Source organism: Neoarius graeffei, chromosome 5, assembly GCF_027579695.1.
Source record: "Neoarius graeffei isolate fNeoGra1 chromosome 5, fNeoGra1.pri, whole genome shotgun sequence".
Taxonomy (NCBI): domain Eukaryota; kingdom Metazoa; phylum Chordata; class Actinopteri; order Siluriformes; family Ariidae; genus Neoarius; species Neoarius graeffei.
Genome location: NC_083573.1, coordinates 70,939,372 through 70,959,958, shown reverse-complemented (window position 1 = coordinate 70,959,958; position 20,587 = coordinate 70,939,372). Strand labels below are relative to the sequence as shown.

The 20,587-nt window shown below is 43.8% G+C and overlaps 1 protein-coding gene across 1 annotated transcript; it reads right to left on the bottom strand.

The window, feature by feature from the left end:
* Nucleotides 1-614: 614 nt before the first annotated feature.
* LOC132886290 (serine/threonine-protein kinase pim-3-like) lies at nt 615-6,646 on the bottom strand. The gene is made up of 7 exons (XM_060920842.1): nt 6,301-6,646; nt 6,116-6,207; nt 5,201-5,251; nt 4,666-5,038; nt 4,407-4,583; nt 789-884; nt 615-676 (listed from the first exon to the last, which is right to left on the bottom strand). The coding sequence occupies exons 1-7, from the start codon at nt 6,644-6,646 to the stop codon at nt 651-653; spliced, it is 1,161 nt and encodes a 386-aa protein (XP_060776825.1). The 3' UTR covers nt 615-650.
* Nucleotides 6,647-20,587: the final 13,941 nt, after the last annotated feature.

Below are 20,587 nucleotides of genomic sequence, written 5' to 3'. Positions count from 1 at the left end.
CGACTTGTCCAGGGTGTACCCCGCCTTTCGCCCGTAGTCAGCTGGGATAGGCTTCAGCTTGCCTACGACCCTGTGGGACAGGATAAAGCGGCTACAGATAATGGATGGATGGATGTCTCATGTCTATCTGCATTATTTTTATAGAAATTAGAGCAATAAGAGAAAATGTGAGGGAAGGATTGGTTGAGGAAACTTGGACAGCACACGGGATTGTCTTCTCCGCAAAGAGAACTGTAGTTATAGTGAAAAAAACTTGGCCATTTTTTTAAAAACTGTGTACTATCAGCAATCATGTGATTTTTTTTTTGCTTTGCTGTTTCTAACAAACATTTGGGACTGACGTATCAAATCATTTTTTCCGGAAGCAAAATTAATGCTTGCATTTTTACCCTCACACACTCCCAGTGTTATGGAATACAGTGGTTTTGCTTTGCATTGTGACTAACAACACACTTATCCATCCTAAAATCACTGTAATGCACACCATCATATGATTTTATTGCTTTAATGAATAATCACAATATGAATAAATTTCATTGTAAAAGAAAATGACTCCAGTTTAAATAGCGTGATTTGGATTTTAATTGAGTACAAAGCATTAAAAGTATTAGGAGGCTTCAGACAGACTTCAGTGCAGCTGTCTCTGTCTCTTATCCAGCAGGATGTATTGCTTGCTCTAAAATCACAAAGAATTGGAGAACACATTACACGTCAGTGAAAAGCATCCTGTTTTTTCATGTTTACAACTATCTGTTAAAAATAATAAACAAAAAGAATACTGCAAATACCTGGTAAATGAAACCAGTTGTGTAACTGTATCTGCTCCAGGCTTGGACGGTCTGCTGCTTCAGTTCTCAAACACCAACGGATCAGCTGTCTGCATTCTGTTATACAATACACAAGTACAGCAATAAGACACAGAAAGAAGAATATTTAAAAAAATCCCACTGTATAATATAAAACCCCTTAGAGAAGCAGCTGTATAATATATCCATCCATTATCTGTAGCCGCTTTATCCTGTTCTACAGGGTCGCAGGCAAGCTGGATCCTATCCCAGCTGACTACGGGCGAAAGGCGGGGTACACCCTGGACAAGTCGCCAGGTCATCACAGGGCTGACACATAGACACAGACAACCATTCACACTCACATTCACACCTACGCTCAATTTAGAGTCACCAGTTAAAGTGCCATTCCACCATTGGATGTATTCTTTGGCATAAAATACAATATATTTTATGACAACATGACTAGACAGAGAAATCTTTTAGCTTCAAAATGATATATCAAACATAATTTTTTGACAACGACAAGTATATTAATTTTGTGACCAAAGTCACCTACCCTTTTAATTTCCGTGCGGTAGTGAAACGTGATGTCATCGGCAGGTTCCCCTTCTTGTGTACCACGTGTCGGTCTATTTTTAGACCAGGAAACCCCCAAAGTGAGAGAGTCATTTCTCCTCGTATATGGGGGCCAAAAAAATTGCAAAAAATTTTGAGTTAATCTTTCAGTTAGCTAGATTTATTGGTATTAGCTAGATTTATTGGTATTATTTTTATCACGTTCTATCCGCCATTGCTGATAATATGTGCCACGTCACACGTCACGTGGTACACAAGAAGGGGAACCTGCCGATGACATCATGCGCGGAAATTAAAAGGGTAGGTGACTTTGGTCGCAAAATTAATATACTTGTCGTTGTCAAAAAATTATGTTTGATATATCATTTTGAAGCTAAAAGATTTCTCTATCTAGTGCTTGGGTGGCCAACCCGCGGCTCGCGAGCCGCATGCGGCTCTTTGCCCGGTGTCATGCGGCTCTTACGTTCATATCGAAGTTTGTGTATTTTATTTTTTTTTTTATGTGCGTGTGCGCGTTGCTTGAGTTCAGTATGGTATTTTCGTCAAATGCATCTTCGCTTTGCTTGGGTATATTACGGTATTTTCAGGTCGTGTCAAATGCGCATGTGCGTGAGAGAATCGCTAAGTTTTTGGGCAAGGTGTATCTTGTGTCAAGTAGCCTCTCAAAATGGCAATGAAAAAATGCACAGCAAAACGAAAATATGAAGACGAACATAGGACATTTTTAACAGAGTGGGAGAGTTTATACTTTTTTGTTGAACGTAATGGCAAGCCATTCTGCCTTATATATCAGTCGTCATTAGCTCATTTCAAAGCAACATGCATAGTAAAGTGCACACAATATTGATTGCTGTAAATGACTGGCCTGTGGTATTAGTACTGACTGAAGGAGTAAATTTCTCTCATGTTGGTCTGTGACATTTACTATTAATCTGGCTGAGCAGAGGTGCGTGCGTGAGCGTGTGTGTCTGTGGGGGGGGCGATGTTCATGTGCGGTCATGTGTATGGTGTGGCTTTTTTTTGGTAATGACCATAAGTCCCACTAATGCCGCTTTTCCACTACAAACGCGGCTGAGCCGTGCCGTGCCGAGTCGAGCTGAGCGGGGCTGTTGGAGTTGCATTTCGACTACAACCGCGCTGAACCGTGCTGGCTGGAAGTGGGTGGACACATTGGGTGGAGTTAGCGAAAGTGGGTGGACGTCATGTGATGTCGTTAAGCAGCGCAAACAGTGACATCAGTGACAGTGGCGGAACAAGTCAGAGCCGGGCCGGGGGCGGGGCAAATGACCGGGCCCTTTATTAAAGCTTATCATAACATCATTTTAGGCTACAAAATGTCCGCAACTGCGGTGTTTACCAATTTCAACACTACCGGGTGCAACTATGTTATTTAGTACATCAAGTCCTTCAAACGAACATGTAACTCAGAAACAAAAAACATTAGGATACTGTACATGGCTCATAATAAAACATCAATAGCCTATACTGCGCACATTATCTGAAGGGCATACGAATGAGCGCTCAGAGTGGTGACAGGAAGAGTCAGAAATAAAAGGAGGGCGGTGCAAACCTCACTGAATGCACTGTGTTTACCAATTTCAACACTCCGGGGTGCAACTATGTTATTTTGTACATTAAGTCCTTCAAACGAACATGTAACTCAGAAACAAAAAAACATTAGGCGACATACTGTACATGGCTCATAATAAAACATCAATAGCCTACTGCGCGCATTATTTGAAGGGCATACGGCGAGCCTTGCGCTCCGCGAACTCGTCCACGATGCTCTGTATGTCACTGATTCAGTGAGCTTTGAAGCGGTAGTCTCATGACCCGGAGAGTAAACAATAAACATGGAGGACATGGAGTCGTTAGTGTTGCTGGTCTCGGTGCTGTGGCTTGACAACGCCAACAGATACTGGCAAGAGCGTATAGATGAGGCGAGGCGCATAAGGCTTCAGAAATTCTCGTAATTCGTAATTATTCTTCTTCCGGGTTTGCGGTGTTTACAGATCCCAGCGCGCTCGCGGGGCGTGTGTGGGCATGTGAGGACACTCCTCCTCACCAATCAGTGCACAGGGGAGTGTCTGCTCACGCCCCCAACCTCAGTCAGCACGGTTTGGCTCGCTTCAGCCCTACCCCAAAACGGTGCGAGTTTTAGGGGCTAAGCAGGGCTGAAACGAGCTGAGTCGTGCTGGTTTTTGGTAGTCGAAACGCGAGCCGTGTCGGGCTGAAGTGAGCTGAAGCGAGCTGAAGTGAGCTGAAAAAGGGTAGTGGAAAAGGGCCATAAGTAGCATGCATAGTAAGTGCACACAATGTTCATTGTTAAAAATGACTGGCCTCAGCCTGTGGTCTTAGTACTGTAGGAGTAAATATGTTGGTGTGTGACATTTACTATTAATCTGGCTGACCAGAGGTGTGTGTGTGTGTGTGTGTGAGAGAGGAAGGGATGGGTGATGTTCGTGTGCCCATGTGTATGATGTGGCTCTTTGCGGTAACACAGTAAAAAATGTGGCTCTTGGTCTCCAACTGGTTGGCCACCCCTGATCTAGTGATACCATTTATATATGTTGTCAAAATATATTGTATTTTATGCCAAGGAATACATCCAATGGTGGAATGGCACTTTAACCTAACCTGCATGTCTTTGGGGGAAACCAGAGCACCTGGAGGAAACCCACGCAGACAACATGCAAACTCCGCACAGAAAGGCCCTCACCGGCCACGGGGCTCGAACCCAGACCTTCTTGCTGTGAGGCGACAGCGCTAACCACTACACCACCGCTATATATATACAGCTGCTTCTCTAAGGGGTTTTATATAATTTATTATACAGCTGTTTCTCTAAGAGGTTTATATATAAAAACCCCTTAGATAAGCAGCTGTATAATGCATATGAAATTCCGTACATTTGTAAATGTACACATTCATTGTACTATTAAAAGGAACAACTGCTTCTTTCTCTGCTCAGGTCCGTGTATAATACGTAGTTGAGTTTGCTATGATTTATTCCATAGCTTCTCAGGCTTTGCAGTTCCTTACCTTGAGACACATTTCTCTTGAAGCGCAGATGGCCATTTTTTATTGCCTTGACGGTTTTGAAAGGCAGACAGCCACACACCAGCCTGTACAGCGTCACACCCACAGACCAGACGGTAGCTGGGTCGGCCATATACCGCCTATTTTTGAACCACTCAGGAGGAGTATAATGAATTGTACCTGTTAACAGACACACTTGAGTTTTAGAAAAGGATGCACAATACCCATTGCTACTCCAAACTCATGGTCTGTCATTGGATACCTGCAAACTCCTCATAAGAGTCTCTGATGTGGTCTCCGCAACCAAAGTCAAACAGCTTGACCTGAAGCGTGTCTGTCGCAATCAGAATGTTTTCTGGCTTGACATCACGATGCACTATTCCACGGCTCTTACAATGCTTCAGCGCCTCCATCAGCTGAAAGATCACATTACGAGCCAAGTCCTCAGTCATTGTTCCACCGTGCTTCTTGCAGAAGCCAGCCAGGTCCTCACATGGCTCGGGCCGTTCTGTGATCATGATGTAGTCTTCTGGCTCGTCATACCACTCCAGGAGCTGCAAGATGTTTGGGAAGGTTGGTTTGGTGTTTGCAATGATCATCAAAGCGATCTCAATGGGCAGCTGACCATATCCTGCCTGTAGTACGGGACGAAAATGAAAGAACAAATGCCACACATTATAATTCCAACCTTTTGGAATATTACTTATCAAAGTCTTCTGAGGAATCTGATTATTAGTAAGTGTGCTAGGTTCTAGTTATAGGTAAGACGTACATTAACACATGGGAAAGAAACTTACAATCTCCAGTTGTTCGTTTATTTTCTTTTTGGAGACGTACTTGATGGCGACCTGAGGAAATAAGAATGTGTTGTGGGTAAGTAAATGAAATCATTTACATGAAGTAACAAAAAGAGGTCTTCAGCCTGTGAAGTTATATCATCTTTTATATGCATAAGAGTAGCAATTACTTCTTTTGAACAACAGCTTTGTAATTTTACTGCCAATCCTGCAACGCTACAGTGATCCATGATCTCAGGAGTAGCAGCAAAAGATGTCAAAATAAAGGGAGTTTAAAAGACGTATAACAATCAGCCTCTTTGAAATGGCTGTCACCTACTAGTGAACACTGCCATTCCTGAGCTCAGGTCTTAACATTCAGGTTTATGACTAAGATCTGGCAGCTTGAAGAAAAGCTTTGCTTCTCCAATTTGACTGCATATTAAGCTTGTTAAAATTTGTCCAAAATGAGTTATGACATTTGATTTAGTACTTTCTGTCCATTAGTAGCACTGATCAACTTTACTTAGGACAATCAAGGACGAGAGTTAAAACATCCATCCATTATCTGTAGCCGCGTTATCCTGTTCTACAGGGTCGCAGGCAAGCTGGAGCCTATCCCAGCTGACTATGGGTGAGAGGCGGGGTACACCCTGGACAAGTCGCCAGATTATTGCAGGGCTGAGACAAACAACCATTTACACTCACATTCACACCTACGGTCAATTTGGAGCCACCAATTAGCCTAACCTGCATGTCTTTGGACTGTGGGGGAAACCGGAGCACCCGGAGGAAACCCACGGGGAGAACATGCAAACTCCGCACAGAAAGGCCCTCGCCAGCCGCTGGGCTCAAACTCAGGACCTTCTTGCTGTGAGGCGACAGCGCTAACCACTACACCACCAGAGTTAAAACAGAAATGGAAAAAAGACTTACTAGCAAGCCATCTTGTTTGCGTCTCCCAGCGAACACACGGCCAAATCCTCCTTTGCCCAGCAGTTGTCCCTCCTCGTACACTTTCAAATGTGCTGTAAAAAAAACCAAAAAACAAATTCAAGTCTCTTTTTCATATAACTAGCCCTATTGCTTTTCATACACTTCACCTGTGAGCTCTGTCTTACCGTTGCCAACAGATGAATCAGAAGGTTCAGTTTTCTCTAGACATCTTCTCTTCTGCTGAGGCTCATATTTATCTGTCAGGGTAGCAGACCTCTTTTGGCCCTTATTTTGTGACTTGGGCTGGTCTGTCTCCTTACACCCTTGACAGAAAGCTCTGGGGTCTGCATCCTGCTCCAGGGACAAAGACTCTGTGCTCACCTTCCTGCGCCTTCTAGGGGTGATTTTCAGGCGACGGTGAGTCTTTCGTAACGGCTCGGCTGAGGGCTGGAATGGTGACCTAAAGAAGGCACTGAAGCTCTTGTCTGACACTTCCAGTTTCTTCAAGCATGACTGGGATACAGTTTTCATGTATTCCCTCCCCTTTGCCTTCAAGCGTCCATTGTGCAGGGTGATGTTTAAACCTGAACAGGAAAATGGATGAGAATTACGTCTTCAGAACAGCGTTGTATGAATATATGTAGAGTACGAGTTTCTTTTAAAGATGTGTGCATGTAGTGTTCAGAAACCGAAATTTTCAGACAGGTATTGTAGGGTTTTTGTTTTTAAATAGAAAATTTGCACCATTTTACAGGCATACACATGTGGCTGTGTAATTTACCCCATGACTGCTGTATCATGGAATTTTTTTTTCCTTCCCCCAACAGATTCGTTATGTTAGAGTCGTGATGGTCACATTAATCATGAACCCACTAGAGCAAGGGTTCTCATACTTTTTATAGCCAGGGACTGCTTTAACATTAAAATCAATTCCACAGATCCCTTCAATATTATTTATGCCCTCAGATGTATTTCTGGGACATTATTTGTGATGAATATTGTTAGACACTTGAAATTTGTACATTTCCTGTCACATTTGACCTTCATCCCAGTGTCATATACTCTAACAAGATATCTTCATAAAAAGCTTAAACTACTGAAAGTGAAAAATCGAGAAATACCAAATGCAGGTAGAATGGTACCTATACAAACCTGAGCTGATCTACTTTTTCATCTGATATTGTTGGTGGGATTATTATTATTATTATAGGGCGGCACGGTGGTGTAGTGGTTAGCGCTGTCGCCTCACAGCAAGAAGGCCCGGGTTCGAGCCCCGTGGCTGGCGAGGGCCTTTCTGTGCGGAGTTTGCATGTTCTCCCCGTGTCCGCGTGGGTTTCCTCCGGGTGCTCCGGTTTCCCCCACAGTCCAAAGACATGCAGGTTAGGTTAACTGGTGACTCTAAATTGACCGTAGGTGTGAATGTGAGTGTGAATGGTTGTCTGTGTCTATGTGTCAGCCCTGTGATGACCTGGCGACTTGTCCAGGGTGTACCCCGCCTTTCGCCCATAGTCAGCTGGGATAGGCTCCAGCTTGCCTGCGACCCTGTAGAACAGGATAAAGCGGCTACAGATAATGAGATGAGATTATTATTATTATTATTATATTCCAAGATGTGCTTAGAATGTCACATTTTGCTTGTAATATGAATGATTTTTTTTAATCTTCATGTAATGCACATATGAACTCATCTCATCTCATCTCATCTCATTATCTGTAGCCGCTTTATCCTTCTACAGGGTCGCAGGCAAGCTGGAGCCTATCCCAGCTGATTACGGGCGAAAGGCGGGGTACACCCTGGACAAGTCGCCAGGTCATCACAGGGCTGCACATATGAACTTTAAAAGATATTTATTTTGACCTTTGACCCTCCTCTGTAGGGTCCTGTTTTGGAGATTTTCTTCTCTTACTATCATCTGGCCTAAGATGCGGTGTTATTCCTCCCTCCTCCTTCTGTGTATACACTTCTCTAGCTACACTCATCCTCTCCTCATGCACTGATTTAAAGTTTCCTCACTGTCCTTTTCTTCTGTCTATTTCCTCATCTGTCGTCTTTTTACCACATTTTACCATTTGAGTTTAACATTTTAACTGTTACGCATTATGATTAAATATATAAGTATATATTTAATATAGGGCGGCACGGTGGTGTAGTGGTTAGCGCTGTCGCCTCACAGCAAGAAGGTCCTGGGTTCGAGCCCTGGGGCCGGCGAGGGCCTTTCTGTGTGGAGTTTGCATGTTCTCCCCGTGTCCGCGTGGGTTTCCTCCGAGTGCTCCGGTTTCCCCCACAGTCCAAAGACATGCAGGTTAGGTTAACTGGTGACTCTAAATTGACCGTAGGTGTGAATGTGAGTGTGAATGGTTGTCTGTGTCTATGTGTCAGCCCTGTGATGACCTGGCGACTTGTCCAGGGTGTACCCCGCCTTTCGCCCGTAGTCAGCTGGGATAGGCTCCAGCTTGCCTGCGACCCTGTAGAAGGATAAAGCGGCTAGAGATAATGAGATGAGATGAGATATTTAATATATATTCCATATGAAGACTCACTGAAACTGTACAGTGGAAGACTGGAAAAAGACCCAGTGATTGTTTTGTTTCAAATTTTCAACTGTCCAGTTAGGGTGAGTCGCTGAAACCAGTCTGCTTGTTCAACTCTGATGTCTCTCATCAACAGGGTGTTTCTGCCTACAAACCCTTCACTCACAGGATGTTTGTTTGTTTGCTTTGTCACACCATTCTGTGTAAACTCTAGAGGTGTGAATGAGAGAGAACCCCAGGAGATCAGCAGTTTCTGAAATACTCAAACCAGTCCATCTGGCACCAACACCAATTCCACGGTTAAAGCAGTGGCGATCACACTTTTTTTCCCCAGTTTGATGTGAACATTAACTGAAGCTCTGGACCTGTTCCTGCATGATTTTCTGCACTGCACTGGACTCTTACAGTAATGCTTTTATGGCTGAGGACTACAGTTGACTTGCTAACTTTAGGACTGCAGTTGTCATGAACAGTTTTGCACTCAAGTTTCCATCAATGAAGAGTTTATAACATCAACGAAACTGACTTCATGTTAAAACTGTTAATGTTATAATCATGCTGTCTGTTGTTGCCCAAATGAGGATGGGTTCCCTTTTGAGTCTGGTTCCTCTCGAGGTTTCTTCCTCATGTCGTCTGAGGGAGTTTTTCCTTGCCACCGTCGCCACAGGCTTGCTCATTGGGGATAGATTAGGGATAAAATTAGCTCATGTTTTAAGTCGTTCAAATTCTGTAAAGCTGCTTTGTGACAATGTTTATTGTTAAAAGTGCTATACAAATAAACTTGACTTGACACTGCTGCCACATGAGTGGCTGATTAGATAACTGCATGAATCTGTGGGTGTTCCTAATAAAGTGAATCATCACATTTACAAACCCTTAAGCAAGTTTTCACTTCATATAGCTGTCATTTCACTGACTACTGATCCTCACAGTCTGGGGTTTGATTGATTTAACCCTTTACTTCCCAAGAATAATCTCAGTAAGGACTTTAGTTCAGTGTGTGTGTGTGTGTGTGTGTGTGTGTAAAGATGTCTTTTAACTTATACTACTGTATGTGTCTCACTTTACCAATACTCAAAGTAATATCCAATGTACAATATCTCTCTGATAAAAATAACTACAGACCTATTGGTTTGTCTAATATTTGTACAAAAATAATTGAATCAGTAATAATGAAACGAATGGATACTTATTTAGTTACAACAAATAATCAGTTCGGTTTTAAATCTAAACATGGAACAGAAATGTGTGTGTTTTGTTCTCAGAGAACTCATCAGATACTATACTAATCATGGCTCTCTGATGTTTGTGTCCTTTTTGGATGCCTCTTGTGCATTTGATCATTTGAACCACACCACTTTGTTACACTACCGTTCAAAAGTTTGGGGTCACTTTGAAATGTCCTCATTTTTGAAAGAAAAGCACTGTTCTTTTCAATGAAGATCACTTTAAACGAATCAGAAATCCACTCTATACATTGCTAATGTGGTAAATGACTATTCTAGCTGCAAATGTCTGGTTTTTGGTGCAATATCAAAAAACATAGGTGTATAGAGGCCCATTTCCAGCAACTCTCACTCCAGTGTTCTAATGGTACAATGTGTTTGCTCATTGCCTCAGAAGGCTAATGGATGATTAGAAAACCCTTGTACAATCATGTTAGCACAGCTGAAAACAGTTGAGCTCTTTAGAGAAGCTATAAAACTGACCTTCCTTTGAGCAGATTGAGTTTCTGGAGCATCACATTATTTTGTGGGGTCGATTAAATGCTCAAAATGGCCAGAAAAATCTCATTATGTCTAGCTGCTTTATCCTGTACAGGGTCGCAGGCAAGCTGGAGCCTATCCCAGCTGACTACGGGCGAAAGGCGGGGTACACCCTGGACAAGTCGCCAGGTCATCACAGGGCTGACACATAGACAACCATTCACACTCACACTCACGGTCAATTTAGAGTCACCAGTTAACCTAACCTGCATGTCTTTGGACTGTGGGGGAAACCGGAGCACCCGGAGGAAACCCACACGGACACGGGGAGAACATGCAAACTCCGCACAGAAAGGTCCTCGCCGGCCACGGGGCTCGAACCCGGACCTTCTTGCTGTGAGGCGACAGCGCTAACCACTACACCACCGTGCCGCCCGGCCAGAAAAATGTCTTGACTATATTTTCTATTCATTTTACAACTTATGGTGGTAAATAAAAGTGTGACTTTTCATGGAAAACACAAAATTGTCTGGGTGACCCCAAACTTTTGAACGGTAGTGTATTCTGGCTGGGTTTTTTTTTTAGATGTATACATTTTTATTTCTGAACTTATCAACAGGAACATTAGGTTCAATTTCTTTCTAGGTTTTCTGGTTTCTGAGCTCCTGAGGTTTGGGTTAAACCCTGTTCAGTGAATCAAACAGGATAATAAGTGTAAAAGTGCGTTTATGAATATAATTGTGATAATTCAAATCCGACCTCTGGGCTGCTGTTTATCGCAGGGTCCAGCAGATGTCGCCGAATTCACGGTTTCAAGTTCACTCACCAGATTTGAGGAGCATCCTTGGCTGCAGCAGCTCGGCTTTGTTCCCAGGGAAAGAGAGAAATGTAATGTTCGCACATGCGCGGCGAGGTGAAGCCCACGGGTTGTGATGAGTGCGAGAGAAACTTTCACCAGCTCATGGAACGTTTAGTGGAATGGAATAGTTCTTGTGATCGTTCTGTTTGAGTTGTTTTCGTTTGAATTACAACTCGCTAACCGAACCTTTTAAATGTACACACACAGCGCTCTCCACAAGTATTGGCACCCCTGGTTAAGATGTGTTAAAAGCCTTAAAATAAATAAATTTTTTATTCCAGAAGCATAATCTCACACTGAAAACTGTAGAAAAATGTAACCCTTAACTCAAGTGAATTTAAAAAAAAAATCCCTGACTAAGAAATAATTATTTTTCATAAAATCACCTGTTCCACGATTATTCGCACCCATAACAATTCCTAGAAAATAAATATAATTGAAGCATTTCTGGGCGGCACGGTGGTGTAGTGGTTAGCGCTGTCGCCTCACAGCAAGAAGGTCCGGGTTCGAGCCCCGTGGCCGGCGAGGGCCTTTCTGTGTGGAGTTTGCATGTTCTCCCCGTGTCCACGTGGGTTTCCTCCGGGTGCTCCGGTTTCCCCCACAGTCCAAAGACATGCAGGTTAGGTTAACTGGTGACTCTAAATTGAGCGTAGGTGTGAATGTGAGTGTGAATGGTTGTCTGTGTCTATGTGTCAGCCCTGTGATGACCTGGCGACTTGTCCAGGGTGTACCCCGCCTTTCGCCCATAGTCAGCTGGGATAGGCTCCAGCTTGCCTGCGACCCTGTAGAACAGGATAAAGCGGCTAGAGATAATGAGATGAGATGAGATGAAGCCTTTCTGTCATTTCTACTGTAGTTTATAAAGTTGATCAGAGTATCTAGGAACCTTTCATTAGTAATTCATCACATCCTGTTTCCCTGGGGTATAAATATGATGTGACACAGAGGCCTATTTCTCTTATCCACTCTTCAACATGGGAAAGACAAGAGAACACACCATTCAAGTAAGGCAGATGTGTGTCGACCTTCCTAAGTCAGGCAATGGCGACAAGAAAATAGCCACTCGCCTACATCTGCCCATATCTACAGTCAGAGGAATCATCAAGAAGTTTAAAACAACTGGAACAGTGGCAAACAAGCCTGGACGAGGATGCAAGTTTATCTTGCCACCACGCACAGTGAGGAGGATGGTAAGAGAAGTAAAAAGTTCTCCAAAGCTCACTGTCAGAGAACTGCATCAAAGAGTAGCATCTTGGGGTCACAACCATCAGCCAACAAGCTGTTTGGGAGGCATGCACGGAAAAAGCCTTTTCTCACTTATAAGCATAAACGTAAATGTCTGGAGTTCGCTAAGCGATACTGGGACTTCAACTGGGACCGTGTGCTTTGGTCAGATGAGACCAAGATAGAGCTTTTTGGCAACAAACACTCTAATACATCACAAAAGACGAGTATGCGGAAAAGCACCTCATGCCCACTGTGAAGTATGGGGGAGGATCGGTGATGCTGTGGGCCTGTTTCTCTTCCAAAGGCCCCGGGAACCTTGTTAGGATGCATGGCATCATGAACTCTTTGAAATACCAGGACATTTTAAATCAAAATCTGGTGGCCTCTGCCCGAAAGCTGAAGATGGGTCGTCACTGGGTCTTTCAGCAAGATAATGACCCTAAACATGTGGCCAAATCTACACAAAAATGGTTCACCAGACACAAAATCAAGCTCCTCCCATGGCCATCTCAGTCCCCAGACCTCAACCCAACTGAAAACCTGTGGGGTGAGCTGAAGAGGAGTGTGCATAGGAGAGGACCCAGGACGCTGGATGATTTAGAGAGATTGTGCAAAGAGGAATGGTCGAATATCCCTCTCTCTGTATTCTCCCATCTTGTGAAATGTTATAGGAGAAGATTAAGTGCTGTCTTGTTGGCAAAAGGGAGTTGTACAAAGTATTAACATCAGGGGTGCCAATAATTGTGGCACACGATTTCATGTAAAAGAATTATTTCTTAATGTGGGATTTTTTTTCCCCACTGAATAAATGCACTTGAATTAAAGGTTGGATTTTTCTCTTTTTTTGCATTGTTGTCCTATATTATTTGAAAAAAAAAAGAATTTATTTGAAGCCTAAGAAAGAAAGAAAGCACAACTTTATTCATCACACACTTGTGAAATTTCCTCTCTGCATTTAACCCATCTGAAGCAGTGAACACACACGTGAGCAATGAGCACACACACATACCCAGAGCAGTGGGCAGCCATGCTAACAGCACCCGGGGAGAAGTTGGGAGTTTGGCGCCTCACTCAAGGGCACCTCAGCCCAAGGCCATCCCATATTAACCTAACCTGCACGTCTTTGGACTGTGGGGGAAACCGGAGCACCCGGAGGAAACCCACACGGACACGGGGAGAACATGCAAACTCCACACAGAAAGGCCCTTGCCGGCTGCTGGGCTCGAACCCAGAACCTTCTTGCTGTGAGGCGACAGCGCTAACCACTACACCACCAGATAAATTAGTCTGAATAGAACACTCATAATACTATTTTAACTGTGTTCATATATAAACTGAAATGCAGAGGTAATATTTTTCAATAATGTCTTAGACCAGGGCTGTTTCTAGATATTGAAAAGACCAGGGGCTGAGTCAAGTTTTCCTGGGGTTTGTATTTTTAAGGGAGATTGGCATCGATAGGTTGGGGAGGTTATATCTAACTTTACAAGAAATATCATCATCCATACACATTCAAAGGTTATGACATCTTTATCACAGATTTATGCACTGCTCTTTTAAATTTATGTAGCTCACTGCAGTTTCTGACTCATCATCATCATCATCACCACCCATAATGTCTCAGGAAATGAAGGCATGTGTCAATTGACTTAAATATCACTAGTAAAATTTATCATCAGTTTAATAAAAATATATCATTTCTCACTCACATAGTTCTCCTTTAGGAACACACAGACAAATTCTAAGCTACATTATTATATTACAACATTCAAAATCCCAGAAGACGTCCCATCTCACAAGACTATGATCATATAAATATGTCTTTCAAATTTCTCACACACATGAGCAATGAGCACACACACATACCCAGAGCAGTGGGCAGCCATGCTAACAGCGCCCGGGGAGCAGTTGGGAGTTTGGTGCCTCGCTCAAGGGCACCTCAGCCCAAGGCCGTCCCATATTAACCTAACCTGCACGTCTTTGGACTGTGGGGGAAACCGGAGCACCCGGAGGAAACCCACGCAGACACGGGGGAGAACGTGCAAACTCCACACAGAAAGGCCCTCGCTGGCAGCTGGGCTCGAACCCAGGACCTTCTTGCTGTGTGGCGACAGCGCTAACCACTACACCACCATGATAGCCTTTTATTATCCTACAAGGGGAAATTTACATTGTTACAGCAGCAAAATATATATTAAGAGAAAAAGATAAGGCAGTGAAGGAGTAGTGCAAAAGTACTAAGTATACAAAAAAGGATATATATAAAAGAAATAAACTACAAATTTAGAGCTTTTTAAAAAATAACAAATTTGCATAAATTAACAGGTTTTAGAGATATATAGTTAACATAAGTGTATTACAAAGGTAGTATTGCACAAGTAAGTCGGTATATTGCACAAGGGCCATTTTAACAGTGTGTAGCTAGCAGTTTGCTGTAAAGTACTGATGCTGATAGTCAGTGCACACAGTATACGTTCGGAGGGTTTATATGGATGTAGAAGTGATCTGGACGGTGTTGTTGATTACTGTGAGGAGTGTCTAGTGCTGTGCTTGGTGAGGTGCCAGTTGTACAGTCTAACAGCAGTAGGGAGGAAGGAGCTGCTATATCTCTCCTTAACACACCGCAGATGGAGGAGCTGGGGGGTGTTCGCCATTAAGGATGACAACTTGGCCAACATCGTCCTCTCCCCCACTACGTCCACTGAGTCCAGTGCACAGCCCAGGACAGATCCTGCCTTCCTAATCAGTTTGTTAATTTTTTTCCTCTCTGCTATTGTAATACTGCTTCCCCAACAGACAACTCCATAGAATATGGCTGATGCCACCACAGAGTCATAAAAAGAGTTCAGAAGTGGACCCTGAACTCCAAAGGCCCTGAGCCTCCTCAGCAGGTAGAGTCTGCTCTGGCCTTTCTTGTACAGGGCGTGTGTGTGATCAGTCCAGTCCAGTTTATTGTTCAGATGAACACCCAGGTACTTGTAGCTCTTCTCATCTCATTATCTGTAGCCGCTTTATCCTGTTCTACAGGGTCGCAGGCAAGCTGGAGCCTATCCCAGCTGACTACGGGCGAAAGGCGGGGTACACCCTGGACAAGTCGCCAGGTCATCACAGGGCTGACACATAGACACAGACAACCATTCACACTCACATTCACACCTACGGTCAATTTAGAGTCACCAGTTAACCTAACCTGCATGTCTTTGGACTGTGGGGGAAACCAGAGCACCTGGAGGAAACCCACGCGAACACGGGGAGAACATGCAAACTCCACACAGAAAGGCTCTTGCTGGCCACGGGGCTCGAACCCGGACCTTCTTGCTGTGAGGCGACAGCGCTAACCACTACACCACCGTGCCGCCCCTTGTAGCTCCTAACGATCTCAATGTCCTTTCCCTGAATGTTCACTGGGGTAGATGAAGAGAACTTCGTCCTGTGGAAATCCACCACCAGTTCCTTGGTTTTACTTGTATTGATCTGGAGGGAGTTCCGTTGGCACCAGTCCACACAATTCCTTGTCAGTTCTCTGTACTCACCATCATCGCCATCTAGGATATAGCCCACAATCGCAGAGTCATCAGAGAACTTCTGTAGATGACAGGTAGTTGAATTGTATCTAAAGTCCGCAGTGTCTTGACTGATTGACTGATTGTGGGTGTTTATACAGACTGTATGAATGAATGAACCCTTTATTGTCACTAGTCACAAGTACCAGCGAAATTAGGGTTATCACCAATGTATCACCAATGTAACCTGTCAATTTACGTTGCTGCACAAAAACTGCTCCGTGTTTTTGTGGTTATGTTGAATTTACAGTGAGGGTCTGCACGATTCACTGAGCTCTATATAAAATCTGGGGAGCTCATAGCCTGTTCCCAGGTGTAGAGATGAGCGAAACCATCTGGGCGCCATCTTACCATTCCCATCGTGTGTATTCGGCTTATCCGATCAAACTTGCCCCAAGAAAAGTATCTCCTGACTCTTTCCCCCCTCCTCTTTCATTCTTCTTCTTTTGGCTGCTCCCGATTAGGGGTCGCCACAGCGTATCTTTCGTCTCCATTGCTCCCTGTCTTCCGCATCCTTCTCTACCACACCTGCCACTTTCACGTCCTCTCTCACCACATCCATGTATCTCCTCTTTGGCCTTCCTCGTTTTCGTGTGCCTGGCAGCTCCATCCTCAACATTCTCCTTCCAACATGCTCTGCATCTCAGTCTCATCTCTCTTAGCTTAATTCCCAACCTCTCCACATGTGCTGTCCCTCTGATGTGCTCATTCCTTATCCTGTCCAACCTCGTCACTCCCATCGCAAACCTTAACATCCTCAACTCCGCCACCTCCAACTTTGCCTCCTGTCTCTTCGTTAAGGGTACGGTCTCCAATCCATACATCACAGCTGGTCTCACTACTGTCTTATACATCTTACCTTTCACTTTTGCTGGGACTTTCCGATCACAAATGACTCCCGAAATCCTTCTCCAACTGCTCCACCCTGCCTGCACTCTCTTTCTCACCTCACTATCACAGCCCCCATTTTCCCACACAAATGACCCCAGGTACTTGAATTCACCAACTTTCTTTACATCTCCTCCTTGCATCTTCACTACACTCTCATCCCCATTCTCACTGATGCACGTGTTCTGTTTTGCTCCTGCTCACCTTCATTCCTCTTTGTTCCAATGCATCCCTCCATCTCTCCAAACCCAACTCAACCTCCTTTCTACTTTCACCACATATCATCCGCAAACATCATAATCCATGGTGACTCTTGCCTCACTTCATCCATCAAGCTATCCTCCCCTTTCATTACCTCCTCTTATTTTCTCAACTTTACCCCATTCCTTACATCGTCAAGTTTATTTCTATAGCGCTTTTAACAATAAACATTGTCGCAAAGCAGCTTTACAGAATTTGAACGACTTAAAATATGAGCTTTTTTTTTTTTACATATCTTTATCGTGCTCCCCTTCACTGTTGGTGTTTTTCCTTTTCCAGTTCAGTCTCTGATCTTTTTTTTTTATGGCTCTTTTTTTTTTACTACTATAATTATTTTTTTACAGAGATTATTTCAGTTTTCTCTTATACAGTGTACCTTTCTATTTCATATATTTCTTCTTCCATATCTTTAATTATTATACCAACACAAAGGCTGTACAATACTTCCATTCTATTTATGACAGTTGTTGAAACAGGATTATTTTCTCATGATGTTTGCCATTTTCACTTCATTCTCACAGTCGTCTTAACAGTATTTATTGGTCACATAATTCACTGTCCTTTTAGACACAAACGATTCAATTTATCCATCCACAACCTTTGACCTGACGATTTGTACAGTTCACTGCTGCACATGTAGGCATTTTTCTTCTAATTTTTCTCAACTACATAAATAACTTGTCCAATTTTGTGTAGCTTCCAGTAGTCTAAATGGCAGTTCCGCTCTGCGATGGGAGTGGTAAGATGATGGCCAGCTGGTTTCACTCTGATGAGCCTATGAACTTTCCAGGTTTTTATATAGAGTTCAGTGGTATGATTTATTTTGCCAGGCGAGCTGAAACGTTTGATTGGTTTAATGAATATCTACAGCGGTGGTCTGTTTACCCCGACTAAATTTATTTAACAAGTTAACAACAGTTTGTGTTCATGTAGATACCAATAGTTGCCCTGACCTAACTGAATCATATGCTTTAAAGGGGAACTGAAGGCAAATTTTTTATTATCAAAATTCTATTTCTCATTTTATAAAATGTAGGAATGCATTTCTGACAGCTGTTTTGTCGCTGCTATAGCAAGTTATGAGTGTTTGAAATATGCTGTGTAATATATCAGTCCATATGTCAAAGCGATGGCCATAAACGAGATTCGCTGAGACCTGTGCGAGATTTCATAGGACGGAATTAAAACGTACAGCGGAAATCAAAGTGACCAACATCTGCCAACGTTGTCAAAAGACGCGCGCGCCCTCCTTCGAATGCTGACGTAATCAAGCCGGAAGTTTTCCCTGTGTCCGAAATCACTCCCTACTCACTATATAGGGCGCTATATATATATATAGTGGGGACGCCATTTTATAGTGCTGTCCGAAACCTTACTGAGGATTCTGTGGGAAATGCGCTCAGTATAATATGTATTTATCACAAAAATACATGCATGTATTTATTATTTTGAAAACCCACCAGCCGCCTGATCTGGCACGTTTTAACTGTGCGTCGGTAATGACATAAATACCAGCGCGACGGACTCGTCCTTATCCTGTCGTCTTTCCAACTCTTCTCTACTCCACGTTGGTTCGAAGCCGTATGGAATAATCTCCATGTCACGTACGCGAGAGAGGTGGATGTATGTGCAGAAGTATACAGTTTAATAAAGTGCAGAATATATATACAGTGAGACAATATATACACAGGCAAACAATCCAAAATGGCAGGCGAGATCAAAAACGAGAATACAGGCAAAAGGGTCGGTCGAGGCGCAAACAGGACATCAAAGGCTAAGCGAAGACAAGAACGAGAAACAGGCACAAGGATCGTGAAATAGGAAATCAAGACAACGGGTAGAAAGGCTTGGTAATGCGTATCATAATACTTCACGATGCAAATGCATTAGCACAGTCCTTAAATAGGCAAACACATAGTTCCTTAATTGACCTCAGGTGCGCCTTGTTCACGGCGCGCGTGCTGGAGTCCACTTGGCATGCGCGTAGCCTGAGGCGTGCCTTCAGGTGCACACGCCACAGCGCGCAGGACTGACGCTCCATCACTGATGAAGCTGGCAAATCTCTCATCTCATCTCATTATCTCTAGCCGCTTTATCCTTCTACAGGGTCGCAGGCAAGCTGGAGCCTATCCCAGCTGACTACGGGCGAAAGGCGGGGTACACCCTGGACAAGTCGCCAGGTCATCACAGGGCTGACACATAGACACAGACAACCATTCACACTCACACTCACACCTACGGTCAATTTAGAGCCACCAGTTAACCTAACCTGCATGTCTTTGGACTGTGGGGGAAACCGGAGCACCCGGAGGAAACCCACGCGGACACGGGGAGAACATGCAAACTCCGCACAGAAAGGCCCTCGCCGGCCCCAGGGCTCGAACCCGGACCTTCTTGCTGTGAGGCGACAGCGCTAACCACTACACCACCGTGCCGCCCGCTGGCAAATCTTGAAATTAATCTAAATTGGAATGATATGGCGATCTGGCCGCTGTGTAAACAGTTTTCAAAATGGCGGTGCTGACACTTCACGTTTGAAGTCTCACACAAGTCTCGTGAAGATCGCATAGATAAGCGACGCCTGCCGTGGACCATACGAACTACATTCAACATGGCTAAAAACCGAAAAGGCTGATAAGTGTAATATAATATGCCAATATGAGTCACGATATAAGGTTAATAAAAGCAAAAACATCATTGAATAACACGTTAATTAAGAAATAAAGCAAGTTTAAAAATTACTTCAGTTCCCCTTTAATGCTACATGTAGCCTATGCAGAACCAGCCAGCCTCCATCCCATAGCCAGCCTTTGGCATATTAGTCCAATATAGGGATAAAATATGGTGGGTTGTTTTTTTTTCTTTTTTGCCATGCAGTATTAATGCCAACATAAATGTATTATGGGCGGCACGGTGGTGTAGTGGTTAGCGCTGTCGCCTCACAGCAAGAAGGTCCGGGTTCGAGCCCCGTGGCCGGCGAGGGCCTTTCTGTGCGGAGTTTGCATGTTCTCCCCGTGCCCGCGTGGGTTTCCTCCGGGTGCTCCGGTTTCCCCCACAGTCCAAAGACATGCAGGTAAGGTTAATATGGGACGGCCTTGAGCGAGGCACCTAACTCCCAACTGCTCCCAGGGCGCTGTTAACATGGCTGCCCACTGCTCTGGGTGTGTGTGTGCATGTGTGTGTTCACTGCTTCAGGTGGGTTAAATGCAGAGAGGAAATTTCACAAGTGTGTGATGAATAAAGTTGTGCTTTCTTTCTTTTTTATCATGAAGCTCGAGCATACATGGCATCAAACCTGGTGTAATTCAAGTTATGCTATTTCAATTGTAAAAGTATCTGTTTCAACTGAAAAATTATTGCATATTATATGCACACAACATGTAGCAGCTACCGCTATCCAGTGTACTAATTCATTATATTTCTTTTACAGTTTATT

Excerpts from the sequence above, each read along its gene's own strand:
- LOC132886290 (XM_060920842.1), bottom strand. The coding sequence starts at position 6,646 with ATGAAAACTGTATCCCAGTCATGCTTGAAGAAACTGGAAGTGTCAGAC. Across the intron at positions 6,208-6,300 it reads TGATTCATCTGTTGGCAACG|CACATTTGAAAGTGTACGAG; the intron begins GTAAGACAGAGC and ends TTTTTTTTACAG. Across the intron at positions 885-4,406 it reads CAAGAGAAATGTGTCTCAAG|AATGCAGACAGCTGATCCGT; the intron begins GTAAGGAACTGC and ends ATTGTATAACAG.